A 19,371-nucleotide genomic window follows, 5' to 3' on the forward strand; every position below is an offset into this window, starting at 1 on the left:
CGTGCCCCCATTGCACCCGCAGCCGAGTCGTTTGTGGAAGAGGGGAATGGCGGGGGGGGGAAGCTCCCTCGTGAATGAAAAGGAAGAACCCCAGTTCGCTTTGGTCATTTGACTCCCTTTTTATTGGTAGGGGGGAGAACAGACGAGCCGAACGCGTTCAGACAACATCTAAGAAGTTAGCGCAGCAACAGAAGGATGGAGGAGTCAAGCGAATGGTTATTTATTCTAAAAATGGAAGTTTTTCAACCTACAGATGCCAGAATTGTTAAGGAAAGAAAGTTACAGATGTAAACAACCACACAGTTACATGTTCAATGGCAATCCCCTTTTACTGGCCACTTAAACGTTTTACAGTTTGTAAAAACATTTACAGCCTCCGTTTCACTTGAGCTTCTCATCTATAGCAACTAAGACAATCATGAAAAACACTAACAGATTTTAAACAGGCTGTTTTTTTTTGTAAGTTTTTACCATTTAATTTTTTTCCTTTTTTTCCTTTTTTTGTTTTTTACAAAAATGTGCAGAAAAAAGAAGACATCTACTAAAGTTGCTAAGATCTCTCTTGGTCTGACGGTCTTAAGTTTGCGGCAGTTTACCCCCCCCCCCCCGAAAGATAGCTTTTTTCTTGTTTAGCTCCTAATCGAAAAGGACTGTAGCTTCAAAAGCTATTCCGTTTAACAGCAGTGGCAACTTCTTGAAGGTATCAAAACTAATCGAGCCCCAAGCACCTGTCCCACCTCATCCTGTGATCCCAAGAAGCGTGTTTGCTTTCGTCAAGGTGCTGGGATACCCCAGACCAGCGTTTCATAGTTTCACGCAAACGCGCTTCCGTGTAAAATCCGGCTACTGAAGTTATTTGCACACGAGTTCTCTCTCTCTCTCTCTCTCTCGTTCTCTCACGCACACCCTTCTCCCCCAGAAGAATATTTTTCTAGTGGCCTGAAGTGTTTAAAATACCAGTTAATTTTGTTATAAAAACAGTTGTCACACAATCACACATTCTGAATACACACATGCATGGAGATAGAAGAATCCTGCTTTGCAATAACTCCTATGTTCTGACAAAAGGGCCAGAGGCTGGAAGAGGGCGGCTGCCCTCCGCCCCGGCTCCCCACCCCACATCAGTCCCCTGACCCCACATCCTCTGGCGCTGGCAGGCCCCCATTCCTCTGTCGGGCTGGGATGCGGGAATGAACGCTCTCCACGGGGATGGAGCGACAGCCACTTGCAAAGCCTGGCGAGGTTTTTGAAACGAGCATCTGTTCTTTAAAAAAAAAACACCCCAACATTTAAAAAAGAAAGAAAAGTAAAAAGTTTGAATTTCAAACAGTGAATCACAAGGAACAGAGGCAAATCTTTAACCCCTGTGGTTGGGAGTCAAACATAATTAGGCCCAGGTGGAGGTGGGGGGGGGGACACCTTGCTTTTGGGAAGTCCTCTCCCCCCCCCTTTCACTCTGTGGAGAGAAGCAAGTGAGGAAGCCAAATTCACCCCGTGCAGACGAATCACAGCAGGGAGCAGGACCCCTCGCCTACCAGTCCTGCACTCCAGAAGGACCCCAGCTGCCGAACCTGCTTGTACATGAAAGGTGAGGGCTGCTTCTGTTTGCGGAAGACGCCAAATGCCGAGGAAGACTCTTCAGGGCCAGAAGAGGGGGACAAACCAAAGCAGGGGGTGGTGGAGGAAGAGAGCATTCCCACCAAAGGCTGCAAGATGTACACCCATTTTCCTGAAAAATCAAACTTACCAAAAGGAGAGATCCAAAGGCAACTTTTTTTTCCCCCGAGGGGCACACACACCACTCCCCCACCCCCCAAAACACAGATCCTCTCTTCCCCCACTTCCTATATACAGAGGCTCACCAGTTTATCAAAACCACAACCAGCATGGAATCCTTTTTGCCCCTTCTGCCCCGACTGTATAAAACTTTGTTCTCAGCACTAGGGCTCCTCAAAAAAGGTGGAAGTTACACGCTAGCACAGGTTTCGCCTATATACAAGTTAGGTGCTAACAACGAGAAGATCCTGCAGAAAACCCTGAGAAAAATGTTCCTTCCACTCTGCTAAAAAAAGAGAGACAGACAGAAAGAAAGAAAGGAAAGGGGAAAAGAAAGGAAGAATGGAAATAAAGAGGACAGATACTATACAGAGATGATGAGCGGGCCAGCTAAGTCTTGGGAGGAAAGGAAGAGAATCCAGCGTGGGTTACCCAAGGCAGCTTGCTTTGGCCACAAAGGAAGAGAAATGTGGCAACTTTGCAAATCGTGTTTCGTTCTGTTCGACGGTTCGCAACTATGCCTTTAAGATGATGAGATGCTTGGAAAAAAAAGGGGCGCAGCTCAAGAGAAGCCTCTGGCCTGGGCTGTGCAACAGGCCTCCCAGCAATTCACTGTCTGAAAACATCGGCCAAACTCTGGAAGCGAGGTGAGGAGGAGCACCACGACCTCTCTCGGTGGCTCCAGGACAGGAAATATTTCCGTGCTCGTAAGAAGTCACGCCACTGCCCCCTGCCCAGGAAAAAAACAGAGTGGCAAACAAGAACCCTACGTAGGTTTTGTTTTGCGTAAGTTGGGAGAAGCCAGAAGTTGTCTATCCCCGCACCCCATGGCCATCAGTTCCCTGCATCTCCCCAGCCTGCTACCGAGTCCCATCAGCCTGCAAGCCCCTCACCTCCCTCCTCCCCAGCTGCCAGTCCAGCTGCTCTATGATGTCACGTTTTCCTGTCCAATCACAGGCAGCGCTAAGTGCTGCTCTCTTTGCGCAAACATTTTGATTACAAATGTCTAAACTAGGGTTGAAATGGTTTTTTTGTGTTTTTTTTATAGAAGACAATATTCTTTTCAACAAACTTTAAAAAAAATTTACAATTTCTTTTTTTTTTTTTTAAACCTCCCCACCCCTTCCGCCAACCCTGCTGCCGACTCTCCCCAACAGCCCAGTTTCCATCGCTTGCATGTCGTGGGAAGTGGCAGAGATGCCCCCTCCACTGAGCCTCACGGCTTCGCTGAAGGGTGGAGACGGCAGGGCTTTCACCGGTACCCTTGGTAGCCGTAGTAGTTCCTGTAATATCGGTCTCTGTCTTGGTAGTAGTTCTGCCACTGCAAAGGAAAAGCAAAGCCGTCACTGGGGCAAGGCCAGGTCCCCTCTCAGAACGGACACCCTGGTTCTCCTGCCTGGATAAGCAAGCGGCTCTTTGCTCTCGGATTTCTCTGTTGACTCCCAGCCATGGTTTGCTGCCCTACTTAAGGTTTCTCTGGCAAGGATCCCACACATTATGGCTTGTCTGCTCAGTCCCTGAGTTGTTTCACTCCTCCATCGCCTGCTCCTTCCCGGTATACCAAATTCTTTTGCCTGACTGGCACACAGAGCTTTGATACTGCTCTGGCCTGCTGCCTCAGCAGCTTGGGGAAATCCTCCAAGAATCGCCTGGTGGGTGCACTGTCCACACACCGGGCAGATGTCACAGCCTGAAAATCAACGGTGGGTCCTCTTCCTGGGTTGTGATTAACAAGCCACAGTCTCTTAACCTGCCTGGACTCAACACATCACAACAAACCAAAGTTCTGCACCTCATGGGTTAAATAAACCCTGTTTTCACTGGAGGTATGATATAGAAAGGAAGAGGCCTGGTTTACACGGCGCAGCACAGCTCTTTGTGGATTATTTAACCCGCAATGAGCTGCAGGTCCTTCGGGTGCCAGTTGGTGCATTTAGCTCCTGTTGGGGTTGTTATGTCATGAGAACAGTGCAGTGGGGGCATGTAAAAAATTAACAGCGCTTACATGTCCCACAGCCGGTTCAAAAGAACCCACCATGGGTTGTTTTATCACAGGAACTGGCCCGGTAGATCCCAGTTAATCTTACTTCAGAATAGCAGAGGCTGCGTGGCTTGGACGACACCACAGGCCACGATGCGGCAGAGGTGGACTTGATCCAGGCCTCCCAGACTTTCCACACAGCCAGTCCCCGTACTTCTCCTTCCACAAAGCCCTCCTCTTTGTCCTAGCCTACCAAAGCTTTTCTTCACACAATGACCTTACAGCCGGCAAGGAATGGCACAGCTAAGCACGAGCCCCTCTGCTGAAATGGTGGCTTGTTGCATCCTACCTCTCGATTGTAGTCCCTGTAGTAGTCTCTGTATCTGTTGTACTCGTAATCACGTCCGTAGAACCGGTTGTAGTCCCCCCTGTATCTGTCGTAGAAGTTGCGGTAACCCTGCAAACGACAGCAGCCCGTTTTGCTCCGCCGTGCGTGCGCAGCCCGTGCCCCTGCGCAGCCTTAGGGCAGAACCAGCCGGCGGCCGAGCCCTTTCAGGGAAGACGGCCTGCTTTTCGGATGCCCTCGAGGCAAACTGCCTGTTCCTGTCACAGGAACGAGCCATTTCACCCGGAGGCGGCCCAGAAAGAGAACGCGGTGAAATTTTACACGGGGGGAGGGCGGGCTTCCGCTGCCGCCTCTGCCCGCCCGCCCGCGTGCCAACCTCCCAGGCATCGGGGCCGGGGAAGGGGGGGCCCGGGGCATACTCACGCCTCTGTTCCCAGGCTGCCCCCAGTACTGCTGCTGCTGCTGCTGCTGCTGCCCATAGGCCCGGTGGTTGTAGCCGCCTCGGCGCTGGCCGCCAACTGAAGGGAGCACAAGATGGAGGGGAGGGGAGGGGTCAGGGGGCTCCGCGCGAGCGCGGCCCGCCGGCCTGGCCTCTCCGTGCGTGGCGAGGTGGCGGGCCTCCAGACTGCACTGAGGACACCAGGGAATAGGAGTTGTGCGGAGTGGGAGTGGGAGTGGGGAGAGAGAAGCTGCCCTGCGTTCACCCGGGGCCAGAATGCCGGAACACCGGCCACTGGCAAGCGCGTCCGACTCGGCTCAGGGTCCCCACACGGCATCCTGCTGGCCAGCTGAGCTGCACACCCTTCCTAAAATCCACGGGGCGGGGGGGGAGACTCCCTCGGAGAAGCGGCAGCTTCTGGAGACTGCTGGCGCCCAAAGCATCCCGCTAGGCCGAACGCCTGCCCACCCCACACGACTCCTCCCAGTCCTGGCCCCCTGCGCTCCCCCTGCCCCCGCCGCCACCCCCCCCCAGAGAACATTGTGCTACTCACACAGCAGCCCAGGGGGGTGCTGCATACTGGGTTGCCTGGGCTGAGCTGCCAAAGAGAAGGGAAAAAAGGCTCTCAGTGAGAGTGGCGACTTCCGCCCTTCTGCCCAAGGGCTGCGAGGACGGACGGGCGGCCTTCCTTGCTGGGGAAGCGGCGCGTCCCAGGGCAGCCTTCCCTAACCCGGTGCTCTCCGGAGGCAACGGACCTGGGGAGCAGCGGACTGCAAAGGCTGTCCTGGGGCTCGAGCGGAAGCCACGGAGAGGATCTGAGCGGCAAGGCAGGGGCCGTAGCCATGGGGGTGCAGGAGGAAGGCTGAGCCACGGCAGGGCTGCGCAAGCCATGGCATACACTGGATCGGGCGCTGCGCTGCAGCCGGAGGCGGAGGCAGAAGGCGGCGCGGGGCAGGGCCGCAAAGGGCAGCAAAAGCAGGCGCGTGCCAGGTTACATTATTTGCGATCCAGCGCAGGGGGAGGGGTCCCAAAGGTGTCTGCGTATGCAGCCCTTCTTGTAGCTAACGTTTTTCTCCTTCGGTTATTTGAGCAATGCCAACCCCCTTGGAATTAAGGCAAGGAGGATGAAAAGGCACAGCCTGAAAAAGCGGAGGCCTAAGCTGCAGGTCCGGAAGGATGAGGAAATAAGGCTCATCCGCGGTGGGGGGAGGACTCCAAAACAGGGCTGAAACTCACAATGCCAAAATGGAGCATGGGCAAATTCTGGAGATGGTTTGCTTGGGAGATGCCCCTGGGGTTATACCACCGCGCCTGGCAAGGTAGGCCCTGCTGGGAAGGCTGGAGAGGAGCTTCCAAGCCCAGCCTGGGCTGTTGATTTAAAGACAACGAGACATGTTGGGAGCATGTGACTTCCGGGGTCAAATGAGTGCACACGCAAGCAGAAGCCACTGGACTGGCTCTTTCAAAGTGCAGAAACTGCCACGGCTCCGGGTTTGCAAAGCGGGCGGACGCTTCCGGAAAAAGGTTAAACCCCCAGGAAGACAAGAGCGGGGAGCCACCCGGGCGAAGGGGAGCACGTGCTGCTCTGGCCTCACCATATCCCTGGCCGCGGTTGCGGTTCTGGCGGTTGCGCTTGTTGCGGTTGTTGCGCCGGTTCGTCCGCTTCTCCGAGGGCGGGAGCAGCTTCCTGGCCTCCTCCTTGTATTTGGTGACGAGGGTCTGCGCCTCCTCTTTGGCAAGTGCTTCATACAGGACTTCGTCGATGAAGTCGTACTTATCCGGAAGCGAGAAGTTGGCTGCAATCGGATGGGCACAGAAGGAGGGAGGGCCTGAATGCCACATCGGCTTCAGGGTTGCCCCGCAAAGCACTGGGGGTGCCAAGCCAGGGCGCGCCTCGCATTCCTCCTGCACCTGGTGGAGCCTACCTTTCATCTCCAGGATCACCGACTCAGGCACTTTGTCCCCTTCTGCCTCCTCCCTTTGCTCCAGCCTCTCTTTCCAGTTCTCCTCACTTGGAACCACCACAATCACCTTACGGATGAATCCTTTGAAGGGGAGCAGCTTCCGCCGTTGGCCGGAATTGTACACATTACACTGGAAGGAAGGAAGGAAGGAAGGAAGGAAGGAAGGAAGGAAGGAAGGACGGAAGGAAGGACGGAAGTAGATGGAGCTTCAAAAAAGTAATCACAACCACCTGCACTTAGAGGCCGTGACTGGCCCAAAGACACCCACTGCCTGCCATCGCCAAGCGGGAGAGGCTGGAGGCTCCGCACCCTGACCTCCCCGTCACACGGGCTCTCACCTGCTCCGTGACACCCAGAAGCCCAGAAGTTTCACTAACTACAGTGACACCCAAGGAAAAGGTGTTCAGTCAGTCCGTGCTGAGTGAGCGAACGGATGAAGGCATGCTCAGAGGCAGTCTGTTTCTGCAGCAGCAGGCTGCTGATCTCGATACGTCACAGGCCTGTCCCAGCAGGGATCCTTTTACATTCGTCTCGTTGAAGTACTTTGGACTACATCCAACATAACCTGAGCAGACTTCTGCTCATGTAACAGAAGCTTCCCTTCCCCTCCTTTCCCTGGGGAGCTTCTGATCCACCTGAGGTGCCCCCTCTGCTTGTGGAAAGACACTGCTGGAGACAGTCCCGAGAAGTGCTCACTAGGAACTCACCGGCAGAGTTTACTTGGAGCCAACCCTTTCCCGTTTCTCCCCAGGTACCACCTATCCTCCACAAATTTGCCTAATCCTCCTAAAAAATGATCTAAGTTACCCCCATCACCAAATGCCGCAACAGGACCCTCATTATGCATCTGGCTAGAATTAAACAGTGGTGTGTTGTCTGCCGCCAGTTAATTTTGTTTTGGTTACCCCCAGCCACTGACATAATGAAACATTAATTCCGCTTTCCAAAGTTACAAGTCTCTGGAGCTCCCCTGCAAACCTCATCAGTCTTAAAAGTACCAGCCGTTTGCCCTGTTCAGCATTCCCTTTTTAAAATCCAGAAAGGCAAAGAGGAAGGACCAGATCTTTCCTAGTCCAGTCCAGAGTGCAGGACACAGAATGACGGACTTAAGTTAAACGAAACCAGATTGACACTAGTCACCGGGAAGAATTTCCCCGCTGTCAGCGCAGCACAATAGAACCTGGAGAAGTTGTGGGCTCCCCCCTCGCTGGAGACATGAAAAAAGTGTCTGGAGGGTCACCTGGATGGATGGTGTGAATGAGTGTCCTGCAGCAGCAAAGGCTGGGACCCGATGGCTTTCTGGCCCCTTCCAGCTCTATGACTCTATGGTCAGACCCTGCCTGAGGCACATCACGCAACACAGACAGGACATGCTAAAGCTTAGTAACAGAGAGTCATCCTCATCGGACGCTGGGAAATCCCACCTCACTCAAGCCCTGCAGAGACTGTGAACATTCCCCCCTGCCCCTTCCTGTGCAAGGAGCCCCCGTTAAGTGAAAATACCTGATCAAGAATAAAGTTTCGCTTTGTTCGGGGGGCAATCCGGACCAGCTTGCTGACACAGCGGGCAGCTTGCTGAAGCAGCAGGTCTCGAGCTGCAGTGTCCAGGGCTTCTTCGGGAAGGGGGCCCTTTGTCTGAAGGGGGGGGGAAGAGGGAGGAATGGGAACACAAGGAGTAAACAAGGAGCTGTTTTCAAGGACACTCTCCACATGCTGCAGCCGGTCAGGGCAGAGCCGTTAGACACGGATGACAAAGCTGTTATCCTGGCCCAACCTGTCCTCCAGCCATGCTGCTCTAGAGATACTGGCGGGCCTTGCGCCAAGGATGCCTTTTCCCACGTGACCTCGGAACTCCACCAGCGTCTGCACAGCAGAGATAAAGCGTTCCCTTGCTGTCGCCTGCATGTCAGCCTCTGCTGGAAGGAAGCAGCTTTCACCCACTGATCGCCTCCACCTGCTTGCAGCTCCCATTCACCCTTCTGAAGGGTAAACAAGCTGGAATGGGTCATGGGATAGGCACACCCCTGCCCTGGATGATGGTCTGTTCCGTTTCACAGGCTGTGCAGAAAAGCAGAGCCTCAGCAACGCTTCCAGGCCCGTGTTTCAACACACTGGCATTGATCTGAGAGCCCCGTGACAGCTGTGTGGAGCTAGAGGGCCCTCCAGACACTGTTGGACTCCAGCTACCATTAGCCCCAGCCAGCACACCCCATGGCCAGAGATGACGGGAACCGCGGACCGGTGACTTCTGAATGGCCACTTTCCCAAGCAGCGGACGACCCGCTTCTCCTCTTTGAGCGCCACGCTGGTTTTATTATGCTGGTTTTAATTTTCAGTTTGCTTTCCCATGAGCTACATAGTAAAGTATCTGGTGGAAAGGCTGGCTGTAAATGCTGTTCAAAAAGGCAGCACAGAACGATAAGCTTCTTAGGGTTACATTTATCAAAAGGCCTGAGGACTTGCTGTTACCAAGGGCACAGGCACACTGGTTTGCCCCAGAGCGTTCTGAATGCCCTCAGGTGGGGCAAACATCAAGAGCAAGCAGAGACAGAGGGGTGTGTTTGCATAGCACAGCAATGCAGCATGGGAAGCCAGCCACAGGGAGCTGCCATGTCATCTGAAAGTCCTTCCCCACAGGGCAACTTATTTTCCAGGAAGGAGTCATGGAGTGAACCTGTGGCTTGCTGTAGGGTTGTCCTTGCCCATGAGTTGTCATGCTGTCTGAACTCAGGAGACCGACTTTAGCCTGGGTTGCCGCCACTGGCCATAGAGCCACTCAGCAGAAGCACCTGCATTGCTTGCTTTTGGCTACAGCGCCACTTATCGCCATTCCACTGAAGCAGAAATGGCACTCTGGAAGGACCGGCACGTCCTCCTGGGCTTTTTAAGTCTTATTTTGGAAGCCTCAAAAATGTGGCTGTAACGGTTTGTTGCTATTTTGTGTCTACCGTTTGGAAACACAGTTCTATAAGCTCTCCAAAGCACAGTCTTGCCTGGGCAATTGCCTTCCCTGTTTCCGCTGTCAAAGGGAGCAGCAACATGGAGTAAGTTACTCACACGGAATCGGCTATTCTCACAGTTATCAAGGGCCAGGGAAAAAAGCCTAAGAGAATGGAGTAACTGGCCTTGGGTGACATTAGTTAATTGAAAACTGAGGCTTCCAGTATGCTGGACATGTCAATCATCTTTGGATAAGGGCTTAATTAGACTGCACCTTCACAAATTGGCCAGTGTAGCTAATGCGTCTCGTTTGTATGTTCTGATCGTGCCCGGTGGCTGCTTCCTTTTGAGAAACAGTAACAATTCAGATAAATTTTGCAGTGCAGAGTTCTGCAATATTCAGTGCTACACATTTTGTTCTTAAGCACCAATCTGTCTCTTGGAATTAAAGCAAATGGTTCCCCTGCACCCGTTTGATGGCTAAAAGACTAGAACTGTAATGCTGGAAACTATAAGTCTAGCTAGAAGGACTTAATGGAACTTTCCATTTTTGAACAGGTGGCTGTGAATAAAAATGTATGAATAAGCAAATGTATGGCTGCTGGTCTACCTCTGTTGATATTTAGGTATAATTAACAATGGTATGTTGTGCCACATACAGAATATATAAGGATATATAGATATGTGCATTTAGTGTCATGTATTTCTTTAAATTTTATCTTAAACATAGATCTAAAACAACAGGAAGCAAAAGAGGATTGAAACAGGACAAGGAGGTGGCTGGGATGAAGAGACAAGATTGATTCTGCCAGAAAACCTCTTGGGATGCACATCAAAGGCAGCTGCGGGGCTGAGGAGGGAGGAGGGAAGAACAGTCCATAGCAAGTCTGTTCCTCTGTGAAGAGCCAACCCACCACAGCTTAATCGTAGGTTGGCCGAGCCCACCCTGCAAACCGGCCCCTTCTCTCTGCAGGAGTGCAACCTACGCTGCTCCTTTGAAAGTAACTTCTGGCTCTGTACCTTCATTTGGAAGAGAATGGTGTCTGTCCCCAGAATGTTATAGCGCTTCTCTTGGTTCTCCTGGGTGTGCTTCTGAGCCCAGTGGGTTTTTCCACATCCTGGCAGTCCTACCATGAGCAGCACCTGGATGAGGCAGGGGACAAAGAGATCAAGCCCAGAAAGATTAGAAAGGTGATCCAAGCAGGCATGTCCCAGGAAATGGCCGTGGCCAAAGCGCCATTAAGATCATGGCAACGCTCTGGACTGCCTCCTACTGCGAGGTGCGGGCGGCTTCTAGCCCAGGGATGGGGTTTTAGAGTCTCTCAGAATCTAGTGCCACTTGGAAGATGTGGCTGTGGCCCCGGAAGGCGAGTGATTCTGCTGGGAAACGAGGCACGCAGGAGCGTCCACCTTCTTCCCCAGGAGAAGCTGTGCACTGTGGCAATGGGGGGGGGCGGGAGAGACGCACGGACGGTTGTGTGGGGGCACACGATGCCTCCCCCTGCTCTAGAAAGAGAAACACAAAAGGCACGGACGATTCTGACCACTGCAGAATGGCTTCCTTTTATTAGTCCACTGGGATAAGGATGCAAAGCTGCAGAGGAGAATCGTTCTCCGCAGGAAACGGGGAGGGTCCTGTTGCTCCTAAATGCAACAGGCACACAGAACCGGGGGGTCCTGCCAAACTTTCCACCCACACATTCCCTTCCTGCTGAACCCGCAGGATGGTATTAACTCCAGCAAAGAGGAGGGGGGCTCTCTCTGTAGTACGACTCCAGTAGGGGGTGAAGGCATGGTGGAGCAGCAGCCTCTTGTCCCAAGGCACAGAGGCTGAAGGGGGGTGGCAGCATCCAGCCCCCATCCTCCCAGCATGAATAAGGGAGCTAATTCAGCTTCAACAGAGATAAAAAGACAGACTGCGTAACCTGGTGGCCAAGGGTGGAGGCTGCAAGGTGCAGAGTCAAGCAGCAGCACGGGGCCCGGCCTGAAGAGGGCCCCAGCCTGAGCCACAGCCCGACAGCGACCGGGGCAGAGGGGCTTGTGTTACCTCACACTCTCCAGGAGTTTTTGGTGGCAGCGGAGTGCGCACTCGATCCTCGACCGGGACGGCGTGGATGAAGACGTAGTCCTCAGGGACTGGGAAGAAAGGCTCCTCCTTCTGGCCAAAGTTGACCTCCACGACGCAGTTTTTGCACAGCACGTGGGGCAGCAAAGCTCTGTCGCCCAGCCCCTCCTTGCTGATCCGGAAGGCCACCCCCAGGTCCTCCCCGTTCTTGGAGAAGGACAGCTCCACCTCTTCGCTCTCGAAATTCTGCAACACAGAATGGGGGAGGGTGAGAAGGGGGGGGACTCCGTGGAGTGCGAGCACCTCCTGCATCCGTGCCAGCGTGTGCTTTCGGAGCCGTTCTCGAGCCGCCTCCTGAAGACCTAGCAGCAGAAGGCAAAGCTCGCTTTTCGCTGCCCTGGACTACAGCGCAGCTGGTTCTGGGGGCCTCGGTGCAAGCGCTGAGGAAAACCTCGGGGCGGCGCAGGCCGGCCTGCGTCAAGGCAAGGAGCAGGTGTGAGCCTGATGTTGCTATGGGTGAAACCGCGGCTGCACAGAACCTTATTTCCCCGTCCCCGGCCTCCTCCAGAGGCCCCTAAGAGCTGGCCCAAGGCCTCGCTCGCTGCACTTACAGCAAAGCAACCGATCACATCATTCTCCCCAAAGGGCTGAGCAAAGTCTTCGAATTGCCCATTTGCAGCCTTCAACCCTCGTCCATCGTAGCCATAAGAAAACTCATCCTCACCTAGAAGAGAGCAACACTTACTACGGCTGCGCCGCAGGCCCTGATCTCCCCTGGGGGGCATCATGCTGTGCTGGGCAGAAGGACGCCCTCCTTACCTAGCTGCAGCCGAGAGAGATCCACGGACCATCCGACACGAAGCAGCTGGGATTCCGTGCAGCCCTCCTTCAGCGGGAGGTTTTGTGCCACCTGAGACAGACAGACCAAGGGGGAACAACCCTTTGAGAACCCCACGGGAAGACGCGAAAACAGGCCTGGGACAGCTGCAAACCAGCCCAAGGCAACAGTAACGGGACAGTATAGAAAAGCTTTAAATAAGTAATATTGAAAAATTACAATGCACCGTTATACTCTGATCACAGCCTTCTATTGGGGCCTCCACAAACGCAAGCCACACCCCTGTAGTTAAGCAGGTCTGTTCCAACTCTCCCCATTCTACAATTACAGAAGTATAGTAATTATAGGAGTAATTCCCAGGACTTTTAAGTTATGCTGTGATTTGCCCATTGCTTTAGCTTGGTGGAGTTTATTTCTGGCTTACTTTGAATCAGTGTAGCACTGTAGATTTTTATTCTATTATCCGTTTGTTTTTTTTAAAGGGAGGCACTTGCCTCTATTGTTGTGTTCTCTTTTATTGCAATTGCATTGACTCCCTCTGCTTAGAGACTTGCTATTAGGGGCCAAAACCGTAACTTAAAATAAAAAAGGACAAAATTGCAACAGCTAAGTACATGAAGGTCCACGCCTCAGTTCCTTGTCAATCAGTCGCCTCTTCCAAATATGCTTCTACATCTTTTCCCAAGTGTGCTCTCAAGACACTATATTGTATTTTAGAACATTTCTGAAGAGGGGTTTTTGCAAAACATCTTTGATCGTTTCTAAACTATTATACAGACTCAAACAGCTGTGGGAAATCAGTGCAGGGTGCAGTGGACTGTTAATACCCATGTCTGACGACCAAAGAAATCAAAACAAGGCTTTCCCTTCTTTAGATAATGCCCAGGTGGACAATAAAGTCCATCTGGGAAGGAGGGCCAAGAGCGGCACTGTCCTACTCCCCAAGGAAGAGCAACTCCGCGCCACAGTCTGTGGGGACCAACAGAAGGCCTTCTAATCTTTCTGTCTCGGGTCATGCTTGCTGCCAAAGCTGTGGAGAAGCTCAGGAGGAGGATGTGTGTCTCCCTGCACAGACTTCCTCACCTTGGCCTCAAAGCAGACCTTCCCCTTTTTCACTCCATGCGTACTTCTTGCTCCAGACCACAGATTGGGGAATTTTTCGGAGAACAGAGGCTGTCCTCCGTAGCGGTCCTTGGTGGCTCGGAAATGGAGATCGGATGTATCTGTGCAAGAAACAGGAGCAGAGCGGTGTTTAAAGTCGGGGCTTGAGCTGCACCTGAAGTTGAAAAACTGTTGCAGCAGATAATGTGCATCAGCAGTGCCCACAAAGGGTTCGGAGATCTAAGCTGGCCTGAAGTGCGTATTAATTCTACATTCTGTCTCTCTTGTCCCTTTTGTCCCAAAACTTGTTGTAACTCCCAAGTCCAGCCAGAGATGAGGATGAAAATTACATCAACCGTATTCTGGGTGCTGGTGCTTCTCTTCTGCCAGAAAGCAACCAAGTAGTCTTAACCCTGATCAAAGCTGCTTTTTGGTTTAAAGCACTAGAGTGGCCCAAAGAAGCTATCTCTGCAAACCACTGGTTGGAGGACAGGAATGTTTACTTCCATTTATTTCCTCTGTTTTCATTCTGCTGCTCTTTCCTGGACTTGTTTTGCCGCCTGGGTTAGAGCAAGAACAAGCCTTCCAGCCACCCTCTTCGCACTTTAGCCACACTCGTGGAATCTTACAAAAAAAGAGTCTGAACATCCCTTCTTTGAGTACAGTTATGAAAAAACAAGGTACAGGTTTCTAGTTCTACATATTCCAGTATCTTTTCGCATCTATGGAAGACGTACCTTTGAGAACCAAACAGTTTGTGTTTGTCACCTTATCATATCTGCTGTAGCATTTGCTGCTTTAAGAACTTTTTAGAGGAGGAAGGATCAAGACCAGGCTAATGACATCTTCTTTGCCGCAGAGAAACTGACTTTTTCAAGGAGAGAGAAAACCTATGCTGACCTGATGAAATCCACCCGATGGACTGACCCACACTCTCTCACCTGACCCCTCAGAGCCTTAGACTTTTTTTTTTTACTTGTCAGATACAGTTCGAATACATACATGTGTCCAGGATCACAACGGTCTCCTCATCCTCTTCCCTGGGCTCCTCTTCCGGTGGCGGTGGAGACTTGGATCTGTTCCAAACAGAAAGGAATAATCCACATAACCACGCAAGAAAAAAGTCTTCCCAGTTTAGCGCAAAAAGGGCTCACCAGACAAGGCGACAGATACGCCGCAGCCCATGCACGGCTGCTGGCCAACTCCTGATGGATCACCAGGCATTTGCTGCATGCTTGAAAAGGTGGCGGGAGTAGATGGTCCGACTGTGTTATGAATGAAGCAGGACCACATGCTCAAAATCACTTCCCACAAGCTGCCCGTGGATTAGCGGCTCAAAGACCCGAGCACCCATATTTGGAAGTTTAACACCTCTCTGTGGATCACAGAGGATCCTCTCTTTTAAAAAGGTGTAGGATGCGCAAGACTGGCTAGCCCTCCCCTACTCTAAATCCCTATCCTTTAAATCCTCTGTTCAAGTCTCATTTCATGCTCAGCTGGCAACCCGGCTTGAATTTCCACCCAGAACAAACGGCATCTCACCGGCTACTGTACGCCTCCTCTCGGAACTCATAGTAAGCACGGCCATGCTCTTCCTTCTCGTCCCGTTGCCTTTTCAGCCCGTGGCGTTCACCATCTGGACCAGCCTGCTTGGCTTTCTCATCTTCCTCATTTGCTGCAAGAAAGGATACGCAGGCAAGCTTGGTTAAGAGCAATCAAAAACTAGCTCACGCAAACAGATGAGCCCCACTGGCCCTTCCCACCTTGGAATCAAAGACACATAAGGTGTTTATTATGGACTTCTGGAGCAGCCCAAATCCCTTGTGCCCAAGGCAAGGGAAACAGTCTATAAACAAGCCTTGCCTTGCCCTTTTAGTTCACATTTGCAAATGCGGAGTGGCTCCTGGAAGACTAGGTGGCACGCTTCATATTTAAAAATGTTTACGCATTACAAAGGCATTTCATACTGCAAATCAAACCTGGATATTGAAAGCAGAATTAGATATGACGATACTGTGCACACAGATAAGTTCTTTAAATGTTGTGCATCCATGAGTGATTTTCCATTTCTTCTAGGCTGGCCACCTTTCAGAAGGATCCATTTCCCAATTTTTTTCCCCATCAGGGTTCGACACATTCTGACATTTTAATGAGAAAGGTGTATGATAAATAGATATTTATAAGGTATGCTAATAAATTTGTAAAAGAACAGTAGCATTTGAGAAAGCTAAAGAGAAAAGATCTTTGACTTCAGAGAACCTTAATTCAGGGATGCAATTCAATGCACTTAAAAAAAAAAAACTTTCCATTTGCAACTGTGAGCTCTTTCACAGGTAACAGCAAAAGGCCTACAGGACACAAGAAACATCCATGCAGATCTGAAGTGCCAAACACAACTATTCCTACGTATCCATGGCCTACCAGGCTGTGACCTCCACTACATTCAACGGGCTCTACTCTCTAGCAAGCGAGCACAGGATGACAGGCTCGGACAGTTAAACAGCCTGGATTTCTCAAGAACGCCAGCGTGTGACAAACCAAACTTTCTGTTCAAGGCCGCTTGCGGGGTTTCGTCCAAACCACAGCAAACACTGTTTGAAGACCAGAAACGCCAGATGTTCAATTCAAAATGTCACCGGGCTTGGCAGGCAGGCAGGCAGGCAATACACAAATATCATTAGTAAGTGTTACGTGGATGAACCTGAAAAGCACCTTAGAAAATGCAGCAGGCTGTACTAGAAACATGCACGGTGTCTTTGGTACTGTCTGGGTACTAGCAGTATTGTAAACCAAAGAGGAAGAGTTCATTCAGGGGAAAACTATCTTAAAGTACCTGCCCGAGTTCTCTTACCCATGTAATCTGTGACTCATTAAATACCCATCTGAGAGGAAGACTTGGTGGGCCTACCCCTTCAGCTTCTGGTTCTTCAAAGCCCCAGACCAAATTACTGTGCCATACAAATTATTTTATACACGACTTCTGCTTAGAAACGGATGGAACATACTAACAAGAATAAGTTGTGAGCCAGCGGTTCCCAAGATCAAATCTCAATTCTGCTATTCTATCTGTGCGAGCTTAAGACAGGACATGATCGTGTCTGCCTCACAGGACCCCTGCCCCTAACAAACTGGGAATGCTGACCTCTCTGCAGATCCAAGCTCACCAGCACAAAGCTTCATTTCTTGAACACGTAATGCATGTGAACTATTAGAGATTTTTTTTGTGGCATGACACAGAAAAAGGGAGAACCTACCTAGGCATCTTCCTGCCTACCAACTGGGGAAACTGGAATCATTGTAACTATTCCAACATTATTACTGCATAATGCTTTACAAAGATTAACAAACAAATAGGGCTTCTGCTCAGAGAACTAACCGAAGCTTACAGTGCCTTCCCCAACCTGGTGCCCTCTTGATATTTTGGACTAAAATTGCAAGAAGCCTCAGCCAGAATGGGATGGTGGGAACAGCAGCCCAAAATACCTACCCACCAGAGTTGGGATAAGGCTGAATATCCAAGTGTGTCACATACATCGATCACATTTTTAGTTACCCCCTTCTCCAAACAGCTCACAGTAGCAAGCATGCCTGCATTCTTATTTCACAACAGCCCTTTGAGGTAGGCCACATTAGGAGAGCACGTGGCTCACGGTCGTACCCCAGAGACTTCATGGCCTAGTGGGGAGTCAACCCCAAAACACTCAGGTAAGAAGCCTGCTATTATACCCAGAGTGTGGGGAGGAGGAAAGAAAGGTGGGGCAAACACGTATAGTGGCTCTACCTGGCCTGGAGTCAACCTCTTATTTTGAGACGCAAGATCTGAACCTGAAACACCTTGGCTCAGAAAGTGGCCACCACAGTGATGATTCATGCAAAGCTATTGATGTCCCTAGTCCTTTACAGAGTAACACCTTTTAGACCATCTATTCTTGCTGACTGAGCTATTTATATGCAGCAAACAAAGTACCATGTGGCAGTCGGTACCTGGACTTGGCCATGCACACCGTGGGCTTCCTGCAAGAAGCCATTCCACTGTGCTTGCTCTAACCACAACTAGTTCCGGCTCCAGCCCTTATTTTGTGACACTTCTATGCGACGGTCAAATGTATTCAAAATACATGCTACATAATGGAACTATTCAAAACAACAGGAACTGGTGATAGCACAATCATTTGAGCAATATTCTACTGTTGTGAATTGCTGTTAGCCCACAATAAATCTTAACATTTCAGTAGGCTCACAAGGCAATTATTTTTTTTTCTCAACAGCCAATAACAAATGATTGGTCGGCTTGCAATAAATCTACCAGGTACCACAAGCCTATTTTTTTCTTTCTGCTGTTAGCAGGCCAGCAATCCAATTCTGTGCATATTTACATAAAAGAAAATCCCACTGCACCTATTAAGGGTTTCCATCTGGGTTAAGGGCACATGGGAATAGAACCCAACAGCCCAAATTCAGTGTAGTTTTAATCAGAAGCAAGTCCCATTCATTTCAAGGAAGCTCAGTTCCCACTTAATTGTACAGGTCCCCATAAGCCTGAGCAACTTAACCGATGTGGCCAGATTTGGACGTGAGCCCTCACCGAATCCAATGCGAATTAGTTCTGGACAAAAACCCATGGGACTGGGCTATGCCAAGGGCACCTTTCTGAATGGCTCATAGCATAATTGAGGAAAAAACAACAACATAGCAGTGGTACCAGTAAATTAACAGCATTATGACACATAATGGACTGAATCTGGACTTTTTTGCACTTAGAGCACACAACTAATCCCACCGATTTCAATTTCTACTCTTAAATACAACTCAGTCTGGATCCAATCCATGGTTTATCCCTATCATTGCACAGAGATGGTAAGAACGATCCCAAACAGATCATAACAATTTTTATACTAATCATATATGCAATCTCCAGCAAGACCCGTCACATCACCCCATGATGTACCAGAAAAAAAAAATCTTAAAAACTAACAACAGCCCCACACCCCATTATCAACATAAAGGATTGTTTGTCTCTAATAGGCTGCATTCAGCATGAGTTTAACTTAAGTCCCATTAACTGCAATAGGACTGCTCTACAAGGGGCTAACATGTGAAGCATCCCATAGTAAACAATGAACTAATAACGTGATCCAGGCAAAGATGCAATCCTTTGCAGGTTTAGGCAGAAAGAAACCCTATAAATTCCAGCATTCCCTTGCCTAAGATTGCATCGCAAGTAGGGCAACTTAAGCTGCACTGACTGCGATGCATCTCCGCTCCGAGGAAGTACCACGGGATACACCCCACAGGTAGCAACCGCAAACAAGGAGTAACGAGCCCGCTCCGAGCAGCCCAGCTTAAATCCCACTGATTGCAAGGGCTCCGCCCGACGAAGCGCGACCAGAAAATACGACCCGTGCGTGCCCATCATGCACAACGAGGTACCGGGAGCAGCCGGGCTCGCATCCCGCGGATTGCACACGACAAAGCAGGCCTAACACGGGCCCCGATCTACGGACAGCCGCAGCCCCGCCGCGGCCAACGGGGCGCCGCGAAGCAGCCCCGACCGCAAGCGGCCTCCCCGGAGCACACGGGATGCGCCCGGCGCGCGGCAGCACAAAGAGCCCCACGCGGCGCGGCGCGGCGCTCCCGAGGCGCCCCCGATCGCGCCCCCCCGGCGCCCGGGCGCCCCCGCCGGGAGAGCCGCCCGCCGCCCGAGAGCCGCCCGAGCGCGAGCGCGTCGCGAGGAGACGCGCAGCGAGATGCCGGGCATATCGACACGGAGGACGCGGCGGCCAGGATTAGCCACCGGCGACGGGCCCGGCGCTCCCGCAGCCTCCTCCCTCCGCCGAGGCGCCCCGGCGGCCCGCCTTACCCGGCTGCGCGCCTTCCTGCTGGGCCTCGGCGTCTCCCCCCGCCGCCGCCGCCGCCGCCGC

At 51.4% G+C, this 19,371-nt stretch overlaps 1 protein-coding gene across 1 annotated transcript in view; it reads right to left on the minus strand.

The window, feature by feature from the left end:
* Window positions 1-204: 204 nt before the first annotated feature.
* HNRNPUL2 (heterogeneous nuclear ribonucleoprotein U like 2) overlaps window positions 205-19,371 on the minus strand; it is a 19,731-nt gene continuing 564 nt past the window's right edge. The window contains exons 2-16 of the mRNA XM_044448388.1: window positions 19,311-19,370; window positions 14,993-15,125; window positions 14,453-14,526; window positions 13,433-13,572; window positions 12,331-12,421; window positions 12,123-12,235; window positions 11,494-11,757; window positions 10,467-10,589; window positions 8,010-8,141; window positions 6,468-6,636; window positions 6,138-6,338; window positions 5,096-5,140; window positions 4,527-4,621; window positions 4,107-4,214; window positions 205-3,097 (exon numbers count right to left, since the gene is read on the minus strand). Coding sequence (XP_044304323.1) covers window positions 3,029-3,097; window positions 4,107-4,214; window positions 4,527-4,621; window positions 5,096-5,140; window positions 6,138-6,338; window positions 6,468-6,636; window positions 8,010-8,141; window positions 10,467-10,589; window positions 11,494-11,757; window positions 12,123-12,235; window positions 12,331-12,421; window positions 13,433-13,572; window positions 14,453-14,526; window positions 14,993-15,125; window positions 19,311-19,370 — 1,817 coding nt within the window. The 3' untranslated portion in view covers window positions 205-3,028. The remainder of the gene's footprint in view (window positions 3,098-4,106; window positions 4,215-4,526; window positions 4,622-5,095; window positions 5,141-6,137; window positions 6,339-6,467; window positions 6,637-8,009; window positions 8,142-10,466; window positions 10,590-11,493; window positions 11,758-12,122; window positions 12,236-12,330; window positions 12,422-13,432; window positions 13,573-14,452; window positions 14,527-14,992; window positions 15,126-19,310; window position 19,371) is intronic.

This window comes from Varanus komodoensis, unplaced genomic scaffold (genome assembly GCF_004798865.1).
Source record: "Varanus komodoensis strain SLA01 unplaced genomic scaffold, ASM479886v1 scaffold55, whole genome shotgun sequence".
Taxonomy (NCBI): domain Eukaryota; kingdom Metazoa; phylum Chordata; class Lepidosauria; order Squamata; family Varanidae; genus Varanus; species Varanus komodoensis.